At 40.3% G+C, this 18,715-nt stretch overlaps 1 protein-coding gene across 3 annotated transcripts in view; it reads right to left on the reverse strand.

The window, feature by feature from the left end:
* COL12A1 (collagen type XII alpha 1 chain) overlaps nt 553-18,715 on the reverse strand; it is a 119,218-nt gene continuing 101,055 nt past the window's right edge. For 2 of the 3 annotated variants that reach the window (XM_018052867.1, XM_018052870.1), the window contains 10 exons: nt 17,713-17,766; nt 17,317-17,370; nt 13,134-13,187; nt 11,426-11,497; nt 7,202-7,237; nt 7,027-7,093; nt 5,758-5,946; nt 4,743-4,811; nt 3,803-3,973; nt 553-1,604 (listed from right to left, as the gene is read on the reverse strand). In XM_018052867.1, coding sequence (XP_017908356.1) covers nt 1,429-1,604; nt 3,803-3,973; nt 4,743-4,811; nt 5,758-5,946; nt 7,027-7,093; nt 7,202-7,237; nt 11,426-11,497; nt 13,134-13,187; nt 17,317-17,370; nt 17,713-17,766 — 942 coding nt within the window. In that variant the 3' untranslated portion in view covers nt 553-1,428. Of the gene's footprint in view, nt 2,754-3,802; nt 3,974-4,742; nt 4,812-5,757; nt 5,947-7,026; nt 7,094-7,201; nt 7,238-11,425; nt 11,498-13,133; nt 13,188-17,316; nt 17,371-17,712; nt 17,767-18,715 lie in introns of all 3 variants that reach the window. The other variant, XM_018052868.1, reaches the window with a different exon arrangement.

An 18,715-nucleotide genomic window follows, 5' to 3' on the forward strand; every position in this document is an offset into this window, starting at 1 on the left:
ATCATCTAGTCTTTTTGATCTTGGTCTCCAGGAAGTACTTAAACCTTATGTTTTACTCTGTGGAAAATTTTCTTTCCATACTTCTCTCTTCAATTGATGTTGGTTCTTTCAAATGAACATTGTTTTCTTTGGTATTTAAAATGATGTTATTGTGTTCATAAAATGTACAAAAGAAGGTATCACTAAGGAATTGCTCTTTTTGTAGTTAAACATGCTATTGGGTAAAGTATGGTATAGGAGAGTGAGTAAGTGCACGTGAAATCATGTGACTTGTTAAAGCTTGTTTGGTTGCTCGGGGTCTCCTAGGATACTTGGTTGTTTTTCCACCAACCCACATATCCTCTACATTCCTAATAAAGCCTTTGAAATCTGCTGGGCCTTTAAAGGCTCTCTCACTACTTTCTATGACTTCACCGTATCATTAAAAATCTAACATTATTTACCATAATTTAATAGTAACAAGCTTTGTAACCGTATCCAAGGATATGAACTTGTTTGTTGTAACAACGGCCTGCATAGTCCCAAAGGACATTAAAGAAAAAACATACCATGTCAAATTTTCAGTAGTTTTATTGAAAAATGCCTCTTTTGTTTCAGAAATAAATAATATAAGGCAGTGAAATTCACAATCTGCAGTTAAAATATAAAAGCAGCAATTCTATGTTCATAGTCTTGCAAACATTTTCCAACTGCTTTCGATAACTAACATTATGTTCTGGAAAAAAAAAGTTCATACTAAATATACAACACAAACATGCAATTCCATCTCTGCAGAATAATCTGCAATTTAGCATAAATGTTAGCGTGTCTAAAACAAGGAGGTTTAAGGCAATATGGAACTGTATCCAGTTGATACAATAACTTCAGCTACATGGCTTAAGGTTTGTGGTTTTTAAAAAGAGATGTATAAGAGCATTCTATGCCCTAATGTATGACAGAGAGTAGAAAAGGAAGATAAACAGTTGCAATGGAGTGACTTTTCCCTCTTTTTTGGTTTTACGAGGGAAACTGCTTGGATGGGGGTGTAACTGAATTGCAGGTAAGTATTGGAAAAGATAAACTGCCCTCTCGAAATACACCGTCGCTCTGGGTTCCACGACTTAACTGCTTAAGAGTTTCACTGAGGCTGCCTGCTGAGCTACCTAATTAAGGCACAGGGCAGGTTCTCTCCCCGCAGCTTTTGTGAACAAAGGATCTTGCAAGCAACTTCAAGGGCAAAGGCAAAAGACTTCTACAGACTGCGCGGGCAGCGAGCTAGGCTTCCTGCAGGAACAAGGTTCGCTAACAGTCAGAAAGGGTACTCTCCGATGAAGCAACGCCGGAAGAAACGTGGCAGGTAAGACGTCCACTGCTCCGTCTGACCTGTAAATGGGAATCCGAACACCTCCCCGCAGCCTGGCGGCGCTGCGCAAGCGCGCGGGGTCAGGGTCACTGCCGGGGGTGGTGGGGCAGGGCGCGCCGCCAGCGCGCGTGGGGAGGATGCTCGCCTGCGGGCTCGTCGGCGCCGTAGTCCTCGTACTCGTCGGCTGTCCGCTCGGGCTCCACCGGCACGATGAAGGGCTCGCGCTCGGGCAAGTAGGCCCCGCCCTCTGGCACGTAGGGCTCTGTCCGATTCAACATCACAGTTACGGCATGATTTGGAAGGAATACACACACACCAAAAGCTAAACCATCACCCGAGAGGACTACAGTCTTAATCTCATGACTATAAAAGCAGAGAAATTACAACGTTCTGATTCCTTCCATTTGCAGAGAGAACTGGGTGATCTGAAATGGCACTTGTTTGTAACCTTCAGAGGTCCAGCAGTAAATACAATCATTGCACAAACGCCTGGGGAGGGTCAGCGACTGTGCCAAAGAAAACTGTCGACCAACCTAGGTAGGATTTTTTTTGCAAATCCCCAAGTAACTTCATGACTTCGAATTCCTCAGTTCAGAGAACCACTGGGAAAGATGAGGAGGTGATGGGGAAGTTATATTAGCTCCTTAAACTGAACTCTGGAGGTGAAAATCAATTATCACCAAGTAATATACAGTACATGACGTTTTCTGTGGCTGTCTGGCCCACAGCCTGAGTTACAACTGGTGGGTGAGGACCACCCGTGACAACAGCGAAACAGGAAGAAAAACAGGGATTCTAAAATTTTGGTTTGAAAAGGGCGATTACAAAAACCCAAATGAGAATACATGTACATAAGGTAATCAGACATCGCTAACAAGCAAGAGATGAGGAGATTCTAATTCGATGTTATTCCGGCAGAGAGCAAGCGGCAGGCAGAAGCTGATTGTAGAATTGTTAAGTGATTTTAGTGGACAGTATCACATACAAATCATTTACAAGCCATAATTAGTTTATTATTTACATAAGGTACTTCTCTTTAACCAGGTTAATTGTTTCTCCCAAAAATGGCATCATCTCCGCGGTTAGTAGTTTTATTATGCACCTCTTTCACAACCGAGGCGCCTCATGAGCTGTGTTTGAACTTTTTTTTTTAAATAATATTTTTCTACATTATTACTGAAATGCATCAGGCTTATAAACGAACATCACTGCTTTTGTCTCATTCAAGTTAGTATAAAGAGTCTCCACCCTCCTTTATGATGTCCACCCGGTTCGTTAACCAGATCTGTGGTGAGATTTCCATACAGACTCATTTTCTAATAAGCACGTGCGCAAACATCTCAGAAACAGGATTTTCATGTATTCAAACTGTAAGCAGCACTGGCGACTTAGAAAATTTGTTAGCCGGAACCTGAAACAGGTCAAAGATGATAGTTTTTAAAAGTTGAATTACTATGCAAAAAAAAAATATCTATACACATTCATTTAAGTATGTAATGGTTAAATTATATATGTATATATCCATATATTTCAAGTTACTCATACATACCAGAAGGCAGAGGTAATTCAAATTTCTTTAATAAAGAATGAAATTGCAATTTTGTGAATGGTTTGCATAAGAAATTTGAGAGTCATGATTATTTTTGATCATATGTAAGTATGCACATAAATATATAGATATATAGATATTTAGATATTCAACTACTCATGCACTACTTGCTGGGAGCCAACCATATCAAACAGCAGTATCATTTGTAAAACTTGCAAGATGCTTGAGGGTGCACTGATGAAAAGGGGCACTGCTGACCACTGCCCACAGCATTAATTTCTTAATTTCTAGATCAGCATATTGCCTCTGTCCCCATATTCCCCAAATTCAGGCTTAAGAGACTTCTGCCTCCTGTAATTGTCAAATTGTCAAATATTAGAATTTCATGACCAACTCTTGAAAAATTAGTTCCCAGAGTTTATAAAATACTAATTCCATGGACAAAGTGAAATAGTGAAATTTTTTCAGTTGCCTCCACTATGTTATCAAATAGTCTGCCTACACATTAGATTCCCAAAACAAATTTTATATATATTCTTAGCATTCTACAGTTGTACTCAACAAATCCCTGTTCCCAACCTTTAGGCAAAAAAAAAAAAAAAAAAAAAATCAATAACATTCTTTGAACTATCAGGAGAAACAGAGAAGTTATGTTGTGATTTGATAAATGCAAAAGTATAGAAAGAAGGAGAAAATAATTTTTCAACTCCTATCAGTGAAATAATGTCATTAAAATTAACATTGATTCTTTTGAGAGAGACTATTACTACATAATCAAAACACACAACTGAAAGAGTTGCTATCTTCAAGAAATCCTCAAATCAACTTTCCTTCAAACCTAGGGAACTTTATTTCCATACAAGTTTTTTAAATTCAGTTGAATTTGGGTCCCTATAATGGCAACAACATACCTGGATAGCCTTGTCCGTTGTATGGGATGCTGGCACACTGGGATGAGTCACAGTATCCAGGAGGACCTGGAGGGCCTCGGATACCTGAGTTTCCAGGACGACCAGGGGGACCTGGAGGACCTCTGGAACCTGTGGACCCTGGCGGACCCGTTCTCGATTCTCCTTGTGGGCCTATTGTGGGTTTAAGACAAATATTGCCCCTCTTGTTAAATGCATCTCCTAAGGCGGTCAGCAATACTTTGGCATCTCCACTACTTCAAGACCAGCTGATTCTCTAGCATATGGTAAGAAAACATTTCCTTAGAAATCACCAGTATGAACCAATGTTATTTCTGAAGCTACTGATACTTACTCATGGTTAACACAAATGTAAAGATTTAACCTCCAGGGCTGACCATGGTTGCAAGGGTCTCATGGACCTTACAGTGAAAAAAACAATTCATTCTCAATCTAGTAAACAAAATGCATAGAACAACATCAATAAAAAGCCTGTGAATGAAATATTAGGATGTATCAGGATTTCTAATGAGGATATATTTCCTCAGTCCATTAGCAATAGTCTCTTAGTCTATTTAGCATCTTGAAGAACAGCGGAAGGAACAGGAAATGACACCATCCTTAACAGCTGTGAGGCCAAACAAAACATGTAGGGGAAAAAAAAAAATAGGAATCCCATAAAAAGAAAACAGCATCCCTCTGTCACTAAAACTCAGACCCTCATATATTAAAGTTAAGAGTAAATCTTAAATAGAATGTGCTGAAACTTTTTTTTTTAACAAAACATAAAAATGAGCAGGATCAAGAGGAACTTCTTGCTCAAATATATACCATGATGATCAGCCTGCCTGCAGCTCACAGGATGAGTTTGTGCCTCTGAGGAGGGCTGTGTGCTCTCTCAGTACTTACATGTTCTCTTGTCTGATGTACCAGCAAAACCTACCTGGGGGGCCAGGCAGCCCTCGAGGTCCTGGAGATCCAATACCCCTTTCACCTTTCTCTCCCGGCAAACCTAAGCAAGGACAAAATTGTCAAACACAGAGGGAAAATTATCTGGGAAAAATGTAGTTTACATCGGAACCAATAACACTTGATTCAAGTAATTCATTTCCCTTAGTAAAAGCAGAACCCAATTTTTCACAGAAGTCCACTTTTTAAGCCAAAATTCTTTCTAGACATTTGTGTAATTCCAGATTCATGGCCAAGAAACAAATCTGGCTACAAGTCAGGGGAAAAATAATTTGAAGAAAACAAACATGTCGAATATATTATTTTAGAAACAGTAATTAAGAACAGAAATCTTGAATAAAGAATTAGAACCCACTGAAGACATCTCAAAGTTACCTTAGATTCAGTAACTCTGTGAGGATGGCATCTAAACCATCAGAATTATGGAAGCATCTAGGTTTTCCCCAAAATGTTAACCACTACTTTCACAAAGTCAGTCCCCAGCATGCTGAACCATCTGGAATCAGATAATCTTGTTTTTCTTCTTTTCCTTCAATTACACTTATCTACCATGAAATTAAAGCCAAATAAACACATAAGACCAGTTCCAGACCCTGAGTAAAGGAACCAGAAGAATTTGGATTTAAAATCCTAAGGCTGCTTACATTCAGTTGCTGCCCAGCTCTTGCCAGTCAAAACAATTAATAAGGTTTTAGTGCCTGATTCCCTTTGCCAAGAAACAATTTTGCTCGCTAACAACAACAATCAGAAAATGGCATTGTCTTGACCAAGATCTCCTGACAAAATCTTCCTGTGTTCTAAGATAAGGATCTCTATAGCCTGCAGCTGCCTAGAAAGAAAAACAGGTTCAGGGATGCATAGCTCTTCTGGGGCTGTCCAAACAAGACCAGCGTCGTTTGCCAAGCTCAGCCTTCCACGTGCTTTTTGACCCAGCTTCTACACTTCCAGATTCCTTCCTTGATGCCTAGGCAGCAGCGGAGAATACCTACCTCGTTCCCCCGGGGGCCCCTGCATCCCTGGTGTGCCTGGGAAGCCGGGCCGCCCCCCAGGTCCTGGTTCTCCTCTGGCTCCTGCATTGCCGGGGGGGCCTGGGGGGCCTGGAGGGCCTGGCTGGTTGCGATTTGAGTGGTAATCGTTTGGAATCTGGTTCAGCATCTGATTGAATCTGTTCATCTGACCTAAAAATTAAAATAAGACTTATTAGTCAGAAACCCAGAAAGGAGGGGATGAGGACATGAAACAGATTTCTCTTAGTATTTAGTGACATTCATCTCTGTTCCTGCCCCCTCCGGCAAACATTTTAATTAGAATCCCAACCCTAAAATAAAACACTGCAGTCATCCCAGACAAAATGATCCCTGATAAGAACACCAAATACTGTCTAGTAAGCCATCAGCATTACTCTAAACATAAAACACTTGTGAAAGTTTAACATGGTTCTGATATGAAGCCCCAAGGTTTTGCCCAATGATGTCACTCAAAAGAGAACCTTTTTTAAAATTAATAAATGACAGCATTTGTGTGTGTGTGCCTACAGCAGTGATAATCAGGCTTTAGTGTAAGCTGGAGTCACCTGTGAGATACTTCAAACACTACAAATTTCTGGGTCTCATCTCCAAAGAGTGATTCACCAGATTTAGGGTGAGCAAGGAACTCATTTCTCACACACAGCATCGGTGACTCTGAAGCAGGGGCTCCTTGGAACCACCCTGGGAGACAGCTAGCCTAAAACTTCTGAAAAGGGGGGCCTTGAGTTGGAGGTCATACTCAGTTTGCAGGCACTAGGCCTTATCACTTAATAAATTTCATGGAATAAGGAGAAAGAGCCCATGAATCAAAAGGAGGCAATAAAAAGTTCCCCATCAACGTGGACTTTTCAGGATCAAATTAATCTCCATGGTCCTCCTTCCTTAAGAGTTAGTAAAACTCAAACGTCATAACTTAAAAGATGCAATGATTGCTGCTTCAATGGAAACCCAATAAAAAACACTAATACTGAAACTGAAAGGCCCTTTTAAAATGTGATTTTGTAACTGGCTATATTTTACCTTGGGTTACTGTTTTATCTTGATGACAATCATTAAAATATCATCAGCTTTATCTAACAGGATACAAAACTGACAATGTATAAAAAAAAAGAGGTTGTGAAAATGAAATAGAAACATTTATCTTAGAAAGTATGTATCTTAGAAAATACTCTGCATTTTCCTGCAATTAACTTAAACACTCATATATATTCAAAGGAAGAGAAATTTTACCGCTTATCAGCTGTTCACAGACTTGTCTTGCGACTGCTCGCATCATGTTCTGGGAAGCAATGTCTCCCTAGTGAAGTAAAGCAGCAAGTCGGTCAGCATATTATTCTCATAGTTCCAGAGTTCAACATTTAACACGCAAAGTAAACTTGTAAGTCAAATTTTAAGAAATACATACTCTATCGCCTTTCTCTCCTTTCAATCCTGATGGACCCTGAAATATAGGAATTTCAGATATTACAAACTGACAAACACGGTCTCAAATGACTTATGAATGGACATGATGAAAAACAGCAAGGTCTATTTTCTAACAAATTAGCAAAATCACACATCATGTTCACACTGAAGTTACTCGCATTTTGCTTGTCTGTAAGAAGGAATCTAATCTGTCTCCTTGTCTCTCTCTCTCTCCCTCTCTCAGAAGCACGTGTCCTCCAAAATAGTGCTGAGATGTGAATTTTATGATCACGTTTAGAAGTTATGTATTGCATCTTCATTTTATCATGCCCATTAGAAATAAAGATCTGGAACTGAAATACATGTCACATTGCCCTTGCTAACATTCTACCCTTTTATCATGTCAGTATGGCTGGGGAGCTCAACTGGTAGGTTAATCTTGGTTCAGTTCTAGTAAGAACCCAGAAGACCTTGTAATAGTAAGACCGTCCATCAATTCCCTAACTAAAGTGCATCTCTAACTTCTTCTAGTGATTTTGTGCATTGAATATGAAACGGCTATATGCCTCACTTATTACAGAACTTAATCCAAATGGTGGTCCCACATCCAAACACAACTACAGAATTTGTTGTTGTTGTTCAGTTGCTAAGTTGTGTCCAAGTCTCTGTGACCCTGTGGACTGCAAATACCAGGCTTCCCTGTCCTTCAGTATCTCCCGGAGGTTGCTCAGATTCACGTCCATTGAGTCAGTGATGCCAGCCAACCATCTCATCCTCTGCTACCCCCTTTCCTATTCTGTCAGGCCTCTCACCGGCCACGAGAACATCTTGGAAAAAGTCTTCCTTCTAATGCAAGAAGTTTTTGTCTTTCTGTATATCTCCAGGCTACCCCCTGAAAGGAATACCCACACCACTGACAAATCTAATGTTCAGATAACATCCCAAACTGCATCTTACCGTCTCCAAGACTTTTGCCTCAACTCCTCAACATCCATCCAACTGGTCTTCCTTTCTCCCACTTTTGCCCCTTTTGAGTCTGTTCTCCACAGAGAAGCCAGAGTGTTACTTTTAAGAGGAAAATCGGCCCAAGTCATTCTTGGCTCCAAGGGCTTCTTATCACACTTAGAATAAGTGTGGTCTGGGTAGACCACATGATGGCCTCTGCCCAGCTGCCTGACCTCGCCTCTCCTCACTTCCTTCACTTCAGGTGCTCGGATCTCTCTGCTGTTCCATCCACATGCCACACTCACCCTCCCTCAGCCTTTGTTCATCTTTCCCCACACCTGGAATAATGTTCCCACAAATGCTCCAGCCTCGCTGCACCTGCTTGGACAGGCTCGCTGACCGCTGCATCTGAAATAGCCCGTTCACACCACCATAATGAGCCCCTAAAACCTTACTCTGTGTCTCTTCTTTTCATATCACTCATCATCACCAGAAACTATATTATGTATTAACATTTTTGGTTTATATCTCCCACTAGGATCTCCATGAGGGCAAGGGCTTCACCCTGTTTATGGTTTTATCCAGACCCTAGAATGCCAGCTAGCACAGTTAGGCACCAGACCAAAGGGTGTTGAGTAAATGAATAAAAATATTCCATCAGCAGTTCTTGGAAACATCCACTATACAACATCAGGTTTTATATGTTAACAGGAAGACAACTCTGCATACAAGCACTAATGACAAGCTAACAGTGACTGAGCTAAGTTCCCTGCTAAGACCTTTATACATGCAACTGCTAGTTTTGGTTTTAGAAACTAAACTTAAATAGAAGAGAGAAGAAAAGGAGGGGCAATTTACCACTTTAGCCTCTTGATGAAAGTGAAAGTGGAGAGAGAAAAAGGCCTAAAGCTCAACATTCAGAAAACGAAGATCACGGCATCCGGTCCCATCACTTCATGGGAAATAGATGGGGAAACAGTGGAAACAGTGTCAGACTTTATTTTTCTGGGCTCCAAAATCACTGCAGATGGTGATTACAGCCATGAAATTAAAAGATGCTTACTCTTTGGAAGAAAAGTTATGACCAACCTAGATAGTATATTCAAAAGCAGAGACATTACTTTGCCTACTAAGGTCCATCTAGTCAAGGCTATGGTTTTTCCAGTGGTCATGTATGGATGTGAGAGTTGGATGGTGAAGAAAGCTGAGCACTGAAGAATTGATGCTTTTGAACTGTGGTGTTGGAGAAGACTCTTGAGAGTCCCTTGGACTGCAAGGAGATCCAACCAGTCTGTTCTGAAGGAGATCAGCCCTGGGATTTCCTTGGAAGGAATGATGCTAAAGCTGAAACTCCAGTACTTTGGCCACCTCATACGAAGAGTTCTCATTGGAAGAGAGTCTGATGCTGGGAGGGATTGGGGGCAGGAGGAGAAGGGGACAACAGAGGATGAGATGGCTGGATGGCATCACTGACTCGATGGACGTGAGTCTGAGTGAACTCCGGGAGGTGGTGATGGACAGGGATGCTGTGATTCATGGGGTTGCAAAGAGTCGGACACGACTGAGCGACTGAACTGAACTGAACTGAACTGAAAGGAGGAAAATGGGGTAGATAACGTCCAGATAAATGTCACCAAATTGTAGTATAAGAAAAACTGGAGCTTGACTCACCCTTTACCAAAGGTGCGGGACTCTCACGGAAGCATTATTTAGCTTGGGGCCTTTTGTAAGTTTCAGGGACTCTTTCTTGCATTAACTGCTACTGGGTTCCCATTTGTTGTTTTGTTTTGTTTTTAAGTTACTGCCTCTCTGAGACTGGTCTAGTATATATGATTTAGAACTCATCTTTATTGCCAGTATCTTGGGATCTTATTTCAAGTAAAGAAAGTAGAAATTTCTTTCAGGTTTCTAGCTGCAGCCATCAATTACATCAGTGATATTCTTATGTTAGACTCTATTTTGGTCATCATAAAAAGAAACAGAATTCTGAATGGGTTGAAAAGTTCCGTGTACTTTTAACCACTCTTGTGAAGTTTCTGCCATGATTCATTAATGAAAAGAGAGTAATGTGGTCATGTGCTAGAGTATACACAGTGTATGAGGCATTTCAGGAGGCCTTTCATCTTTATGCTGCTTGCTTAATTTTATGTAAACGTAGAAAGCATGCCATGTCACATAAAGATCTACCCTAAATTAGTTTGACATTAAACTTTTTTATTTTAACTTGGGTTTATACTTTTTTTTTTTAACTTGGACAATACTTAAGAGTAAAGTTCCATTCAGAGAACAGCTCTGATAGGTGTGTTATTACTAATATCGGGCTTCATGATCTTCGAAATAAATTTTTATATTTCAGAATTCTACTCAGAAAAAAACTGCTTAAAATAAATTTATTCTTCATAGACATAAATAGGGAGGAGCTTGTAAGGAAGAATATGGAGCCCAAAAGTCATTACAAATATGTGCTCAGTTGCTCAGTCATGCCTGACTCTTTGTGATCCCATGGACTGTAGCCCACCAGGCTCCTCTGTCCATGGAATTTTCCAGGCAAGAAAACTGGAGGGGATTACCATTTCCTACTCTAGGGGATCTTCCCGACCCAGGGATCAAACTCCTGTCTCTTGCATTGACAGGCAGACTCTTTACCACTAGCGCCACCCGGGAAGCATTCAGTTTTGGAGTTACAAATTTGAAAATGGAAGATATGCATTATACCAGCTCAATTATTATTTTAACCAAAACATCTGATAAAAAGAAAGTTAAACTGGATATGAGTTGGAGCAGGGCAGTGTAAAAAAGTAAGACAATGGATTAGATAAATCCTTTTCATTCTGGGGCTAAGGCTCTAGCATCCTCCACAGAAGAGGAAAGAGCGGGTGGCATGGCCACAGAACGCTCACAAAGGGTTAACTTGCAGAGCATCCACAGGGGCGCCGTGGACCATCATGTGTTTTTCTGTCTTAAGCTGCATACCGCTCCTAAATAAAAAGAATGATTCTGCTGACCCAGCTCTGAGTGTTTATACAGTGCAGAAATATGTGTCTTGGCTCATAATCCCATTCTCCTTTTAAAGAAACCCTATGACCACAATTTTCATCCCAGAATGTTATAACTTGGAGAGAAAATTTTAGAACTAGTACCAAGTTAAATCCATGGGTTTAGCATAGTTTCAACAAATGCTTCAAACGTATTACAGCAGAGATAACATAAATATGCCACAGTTTTGCACTCTCTTGATCACTCACAGTGGAATGACTAGGCATGCAAGCCATCCACTTACTGGTCGGCCGTGATCTCCGGGCTTTCCTGGTTTCCCACTTGGTCCTGTGACTCCTGGAGAGCCTGGACTTCCCTGCAACACACAGGCAGAGAAAACAAAAGGTTACCATGAAAGAGGAGTCCCATGTAAAGTAAACTAACAAAGCATGGCGGGTTTTGAAAGCTTTCAGCATATTAAGGAAGAATAAAATTAAATTTAAGATAACATGGAGGAAAAAAATACCAAAAGTTCCTATTCAGTCTTTATGGAGTGTATAGTTGAAAAATACACTTGAGACCATTTGAAAATATATATACATATACTGTTTTTAATCAGTTTCACCATTCACAGACTGAGATCCTAGTAAATTGGCTACTAAATGAATTTACAGAAAGCAATTTCTTTTCATTTATTTCTGTTATCAAAATAGAAAACACATCAAAAGACAGGAGTGAAAACTTTGTTTGGGAAGAAATTGAGAAGGTATCTGAGCACCATGTGGTGGAGCTCCCCTTATCTCCAGGAAGTTGTAGCTCAGCCTAGAAACTCACTTTTTCTTTGGTGCATTCGAATAAAGCGTACTTCTCTTCTATCATATCAGCACCCTCAACCCCATCAAAACCATAAGAATTTCTCCCTTTTAGCACATCTTCAAGAAACTTTAGCCATAGTTTAGTCTGTGGGGTGGCAAAGAGTCATACATGACTGAGTGACTTTCACACATATTTTAGTAAAATGTTTATAATATTGCTGCTGCTGCTGCTAAGTCACTTCAATCGTGTCTGACCCTGTGCGACCCCATAGACGGCAGCCCACCAGGCTCCCCCGTCCCTGGGATTCTCCAGGCAAGAACACTGGAGTGGGTTGCCATTTCTTTCTTCAATGCATGAAAGTGGAAAGTGAAAGTGAAGTTGCTCAGTCATGTCCGACTCTTAGCGACCCCATGGACTGCAGCCTACCAGGCTCCTCTGTCCATGGGATAATATTGCTAGACAGTACATTATCTTCTAAAGCTAAAATTTCCTTAAAATGGAATCATCAGATTTCTGTAAAACAATCTTCTATTCATCAATCATATAAATGTTAATCTCTGTAGTAAATACTTTAAGTGAAAGTTTACTATACATTTTCAACTCTACTTGAGAACATATATATTAAACATAAATCATTCATATCCAGCCAGAAGCCATGAAGAGCATCCATTACCTCCAACAATGTAATTGCAATCTCACCTGGATGCAAGTATACAGATACTTCTTTCAGAGTCACTGGCTTCAGTATTTTTCCCAAAGATCTTAATTAGAAAACCTATTCAGTAAGAATTACATCCTCTGAATGACTTAAAGCTGTTCAGCAATTAATATCCTTAAAATTCAAATATCATAAGCTACAGCCTCTTATAATTCTAGAAAAGGAAATGACCAGCAGGATCATAAAACCCACCACTTAATGTACACTACACATGGAAGGAACTAGGGCACTAACCAGTTAGGGATATTTTTCTGTTTTTCAAGTATAACTTGATTAAACAGAAAGACTCTCCATTTTAACACATCTGTTTTCTCTAGCCGATTTTGATTTAGGAGAATAAAAACAAGCAGGTCCCTCAACAGTGTGGTCCACAGCACAAATGGAACATGGCTCAAAGGTCAGGTTACTGAGTGTTTTCCTAGCAAGTGGGAGTAGGGGGTCAGGACAGGGAGATGAGTGTCACGCATTCCATTCTTACCGGTGGTCCAGGCGGACCCCTGGGTCCCATCGCTCCATCTTTTCCAGTAAAGCCCTATTGTAAAAATGAAATTAAGTGTGCATTAGTGAAATAATGACCAAGCAAAATGGAAAGAAACTAAACAGGATGATAAAAGTGACAGGTGAGGGATTTAACCCAACTGCAGGTAACTTTTCCATACAAAGACAAATATGCAAAAAAAAAAAATGTTTTCCATTTAAGTTATGCCTTTTACTGAATAATTCAGTTCTAAACTCAGTCATTTATAGGGTTACAAATAAAATCATTTTAAGAATCAAACTAGTCTTCTCCAAAGAAGGCAGTTTCCTATTATGAAGACACTAACTTTTCTTTTATAAGAGTATAAAGAAACCTACAGGAAGACTAGCCCTTTCTACTGAAAAGTCAACGTCCACGAACTGGCCTGGGAAGGATCAAAATAGGATGAAGGGAATGTTGCTGAAGAAACCAGGTGACGTCAGAGAAGATGCAGGAGAGGCCAACCACCTGGTTAGAAAATTCCCTTCCTTGCTTCCAGACAGCCAGGACAGGACCACTGTTGCTTCACTCCTGGGTGATTTCTCTCCTCCCCTCCAAGAAAGAGGCAAAACCACCTTAACTCCACCACTCAGAAAGAAAGGAAATCCTCAGTCCTCACTCAATTGTTTAGTGGTCCATCTCTCCTCATCTCATGTACAGGCTAGACCCATACCAGGTCGGGTTGAGAGGAGAGATCTACCCGGGAGTAGTGGGCATCTCCGCGCAGCCTGCAGTGCCAGACGACCTCTGCCTGGAATGAGTCACTCACTGCCCGCTTAGTATTCATCCCAAGTGCAGACCTCTGAAATCCAGCCGAGGATTTCTGAGTCAGGCAGTTTTTTATGGTTGCTGCATTCCTCTGTCAAAGGAAAATTTTGCCTCCTTTGAGAATAAGTGATAATTTTATGCATATTCTTGGATCCTAGCAAAAAGTCAAGAACATCTGGATCACTGCCTACATTAAGTATCCACATTGCCATTGATTTTACAAAAGAGGAAGTTTAAATTATTTCTTTAAAATTGCATTAGAAATTGTCTGTCCCTTCAAAAAAATTCAGAAACTTATAGAGATAAACATTTCAGACTGTTTTCTGGAAGATCTAGGCCTGCTTAACAAAAAACAGACTCTAAGTTCATCTGATGTAACATCAACACCACTCCTGGGAGCCACTTAAGAAGCAAAAATGCTCTGAGTATGGTTTGGACAGTTGAATGTCATCTAAATGTCCTCCAACCACTGCAGAAAACACTCTTTTGCTTTCATTTTTTAAGGCAAGTATCATGTCTATCAATAATCCTCCTTCAGTCATCCTAAGAATTTCCTGATCAACCATTTTCTCTTTTTTCCTTGCTTTACTGAGCTATAATTGACAAAATCATACATATTTATGGTATACACGTGATGTTTTGATACATGTAGACATTGTGTATTGATTACCACAATCAAAGTAACACATCCATCACCTCACAGAGCTATCATTTTTTATGTGGTAAGACTATTTAAGATACACTGTATTAGCAAATTTCAAGTACACAATATAGTATTAACTATAGTCATCATAATGTATATTAGATCTCCAGAACTTATCTGGCATAACTGAAACTATGTATCCTTTGCCTAATATCTCCCCATTTCTCCCTCTTTTTCAGCCCCTGGCAGCCACCTGCTTCCAGTTCAGCTTTTTTGAAATGTCATACATAAGTGAGATCATGCAGTATTTCTCTTTCTGTGCTTTGCTTATTTCAGGTGGTATGTCCTCCAGGTTCAAGGTTTATCCATGTTTTGGGAAATGATAGCATGTCCCTCTTCTTTTAAGACAGAATAATATTCTATTATATATTAAACATATATTCATATATAAAAATATCACATCTTCTTTATCCACTCATCCATGAGCAGATAGTTAGGTCTAACCAGCCATTTTCTCTTAGAAGTAACATATACCTAAATTGGGATGAGGCGGATTCTATTCTGGTGACCTCAGAAGGGCTACCACTGAGCCATCTGCAGAACTTTGTGGTGCAAATTTTATTTTTTTTACTTTCCATTTTCAAAGCTGCAGCAGTTATTGCGGCTTCCCTCCATAGGAGGGTGGCCAAAAGGACCTGTGGTCGCTTTCACAGATGCACGTGTATGACTTGCCTGAACATGTACTTGTCTTGCTACTTTCTAACATCCCCATAACTGTGGCTCACTTGAAAATCGATCTGTGCTGAAGGCAACCCAAACCTCTTGCTTCTACCAACTGCATCTTGGTAGGACATCTTCGTTCATCACCATGGTCTTGGGCGTGCTCTCCTGAGCTTTTATTCTCTTCTCTCCCACCACAGGGTTCTTCCTTCCTTCCTTTCTTTCTGCATTCCTTCCTTCCTCTCTCTGTCTCCCTTTCTTTCTCTTTTGGCTGAGATGCCTGCCCCCAAAGTCTAACTTTCCAAAACCGTTTATGTTCCATCAGCTGTGACTCCTACTCTCAGCATTAGTGACAGGAAACAGTTGTAGGTACAAGGCTGTGATGGAGAAAAGATGAATAATTTCCTGAAAACTTTCCTTCCTCTCAACATGAGGGTCCTGGGTTGCCTCACCACAAAGCTGGATTCACAGATTAAAATGTGAGAGTGAAAAACAGTCCTTCCCACCCCTTCACTTTTCAGGGAAGCAGTGATGGTGGGGATGGCTGCCTGACCACCAGCTCAGAAGGAGCGTGTTGATGGGGTGGGCACTGACCACCCAGCAAGTCTGCATGGAACCCATGCAGAAGCACGTGCCAACCCAACACGGCCTCTGCAGTAGCGGTGGCAAGGGAGGCAGCCCATCATTACTTCTGTTTGGTTTTTTTTTTAATTGGAGTATATTTGATCTATAATGTTGTATTTAATTTCTGTTATACAGCAAGGTGACTCAGTTATACATATATATTCTTTTTCATATTCTTTCTTATCATGGTTTATCATAGGACATTGAACTATATTCAATATCCGTTATTACTTCCAGACTGTGATATTTTTGGTTTTGTTGACTAATTGCATATACCGACTGGTCACCCTTGCAATATCATTGTGGTCCTTTATTATAAGACAAGAATTCAAATAAAACTAGAGTGCCAGTCTCAAAAGAGTCAGAAAATATGTATAAGTACCAGCGGGTCCCAGGCTCCCAGAGAACAGTTTTCTCTTTGACCTCATTTTCTCAGAAATTCAAAAGTAGGCATTGGAACAAATAAATTTCATTGGCAAATCATCCAACATTTGGTATTATCTGGGCAAAACTTTGCTCCATCTGATTGACCCAACTCTTCTGCCCCATGGTGTCTTGGAGGTGTTAAGGTTAACAAATCAACGCGTAAGTGACAACTATTATAGCCCTGGCCCTCTCAGAGCCTGCTGCTAGTCTGTTTTGACTTGATTAGTCAGAATACAGACAACACTCAGACTGCTGTCTAAACCAGAAGGTGTTGAAGTCATTAGTGCCTTGGTTCTGAGCAGCTCTAAAACCTTCTATTAAAGCGTCTGTGGTCTCCTATGAAACCAAATGTTTCTGTAACGTTAAACAGAGCACAGAACTCACTGTGCTTCTCACCTACTTGTCCTAGAAAAAACTGGGTCTCCTGCACTGATTTCCTCATTACTCAACAACAGACCTGAGATCTGCCGTAAATAAGCAAAATTCCTACTAAGTTCCAGTTGCTATCCATCACAGAGGCCTGCAGATGGTATCTGAGTTCTAAAGGCATAGAAAAGATGTCCCTGACCACATACAAAGTGCCACAGGAATCAAGACTATTTTTAGAGTTACATAAAAGATGCCTCATAAAAGATTTTTAATTTTCAGATTTCATGCAGTTTTCTAGGATTCTTGAATCTCTTTCCAATGAACCAAAAGTTGTTGGTTTTCAGAGCATGCTGAATTTTTTTAAATTTCCAAAATTCTAACGACTCATTTAAAGTCCCACCATTTTGTTTCCTAGACCTTGAGATTGCCCTGGTGTCAGCTGGTCCACTGATACTAGCTTTTCTGCCTCCTATGAGATATGTGAACTCTGTATTTCCAGCCACACCAACTGAACTTTGGGATGGGGGGGTGGGGGGTTAGTTAATAGGCAATAATCATGTCCAACGTCGTTAGAGGCCACACAAGAAAACTTACTCTGTCTCCTGGAGGGCCCATTGGTCCTGGTGGGCCAGGTAATCCTGGAGTTCCCTACACGAAAGGAAACAAGCAAGAAAACACTGTAATGAACTTCTTGTGTGAGGAAAGGAATTTGTGTCCTTTCCCTGGAAGAAAAGTCAGGGGACTCTGAGAAGGAACAGAAACTCAGTACCGAGCGCAGAGCCAGCCTGAGAGCGAGACGCTAGCTCAGTCAACAAGCCCAGACCTGACTGCACAGCCCCAGTCTGAAGCCTCAGAGCAGGCGACGGAATGGAAAATGGCCAGGCTTCTGCTCTGCGGCTTAACCTTGGTTCACCTTCTGAGGCACTACAAGGGCAACTTTGCAAAGAACACTTGACGAGTCAAGAAAAGGCAAGGTGAAGAACAACTCACAGTCCGGCCTGGAAGTCCTGGCTCTCCAGCATCGCCCTTCATTCCCTGGCGACCCTGAAGCAAGCAGTGGGAAAACAGGTCTCAGCATTTTACAGAAATTAAGTGAAAAGGGAAGACGTGAGTCATTCCTGAAATCTCTATCACTTCATAAATCCAAGGAAGCATATTTGTGAAGGGAGATGAATAAATTATTTTGGGGACTGATGCTCACTTTTTAAACTACAAATGCTGTTATAATTTCCATTTATCGTGTTACAGGATCATTTTATATAATCATGGGATAATATGCCTTTTTTAAAAGAACCCAAGTTGAAGGGGAAACTATTTTTAATATTTAACATATTTAATTTTGTGCTAACTGTAATGGAGAGTCAATGAAATGTAACATAATTTTGTTCTGTATAACATGCTAGAAGACACTTGTTAATAGGCAAATCTGAATTAAAGCTGATAATTTAATAGTAGTAATAAGAAAATAAATATAAATAAAACTCTCCAAACTCCCCTGTGGATGTACGAAGCTAAAAGTAGATGCATTCAACCCTGTTCCTTTTTCACAGCTGCACTGAGAGGTACGCAGGGTCTTAGTTCCTTGACCAGAGATTGAACCTGTGCCCCCTGCAGTGAAGCTCTCAGTCTTAACCATTAGACCCCCAGGGAAGTCCTGCATTCAACCCTTTTGAGTGAAAAGAAAAATCCAGTTCCTTCAAATGTTTCATTTCTAGCTATATCTGATATAGATTATTTCTTCTCTAAATGCCAAAAAAGACCTTTCTTTAAAGGGAGTTTAGACTTAAATTTAAAACTATGTAATTATCTGGATTCTTATTCATATGCTGTATTTGTTTTATCTTAAAGTATAGAAAAAAGTAGTTAAATGAAACACCAGCCTTAAAGGGTAAGACACTTCTCCTAAGTTCAGATTGGCATTTGGAATAAAACAAATTTTTATTGAAGTAATGACCTAGATAAATAAGCCATAAATATCAGACAGAACCTTAGG

This window comes from Capra hircus, chromosome 9 (assembly GCF_001704415.2).
Source record: "Capra hircus breed San Clemente chromosome 9, ASM170441v1, whole genome shotgun sequence".
NCBI lineage: Eukaryota > Metazoa > Chordata > Mammalia > Artiodactyla > Bovidae > Capra > Capra hircus.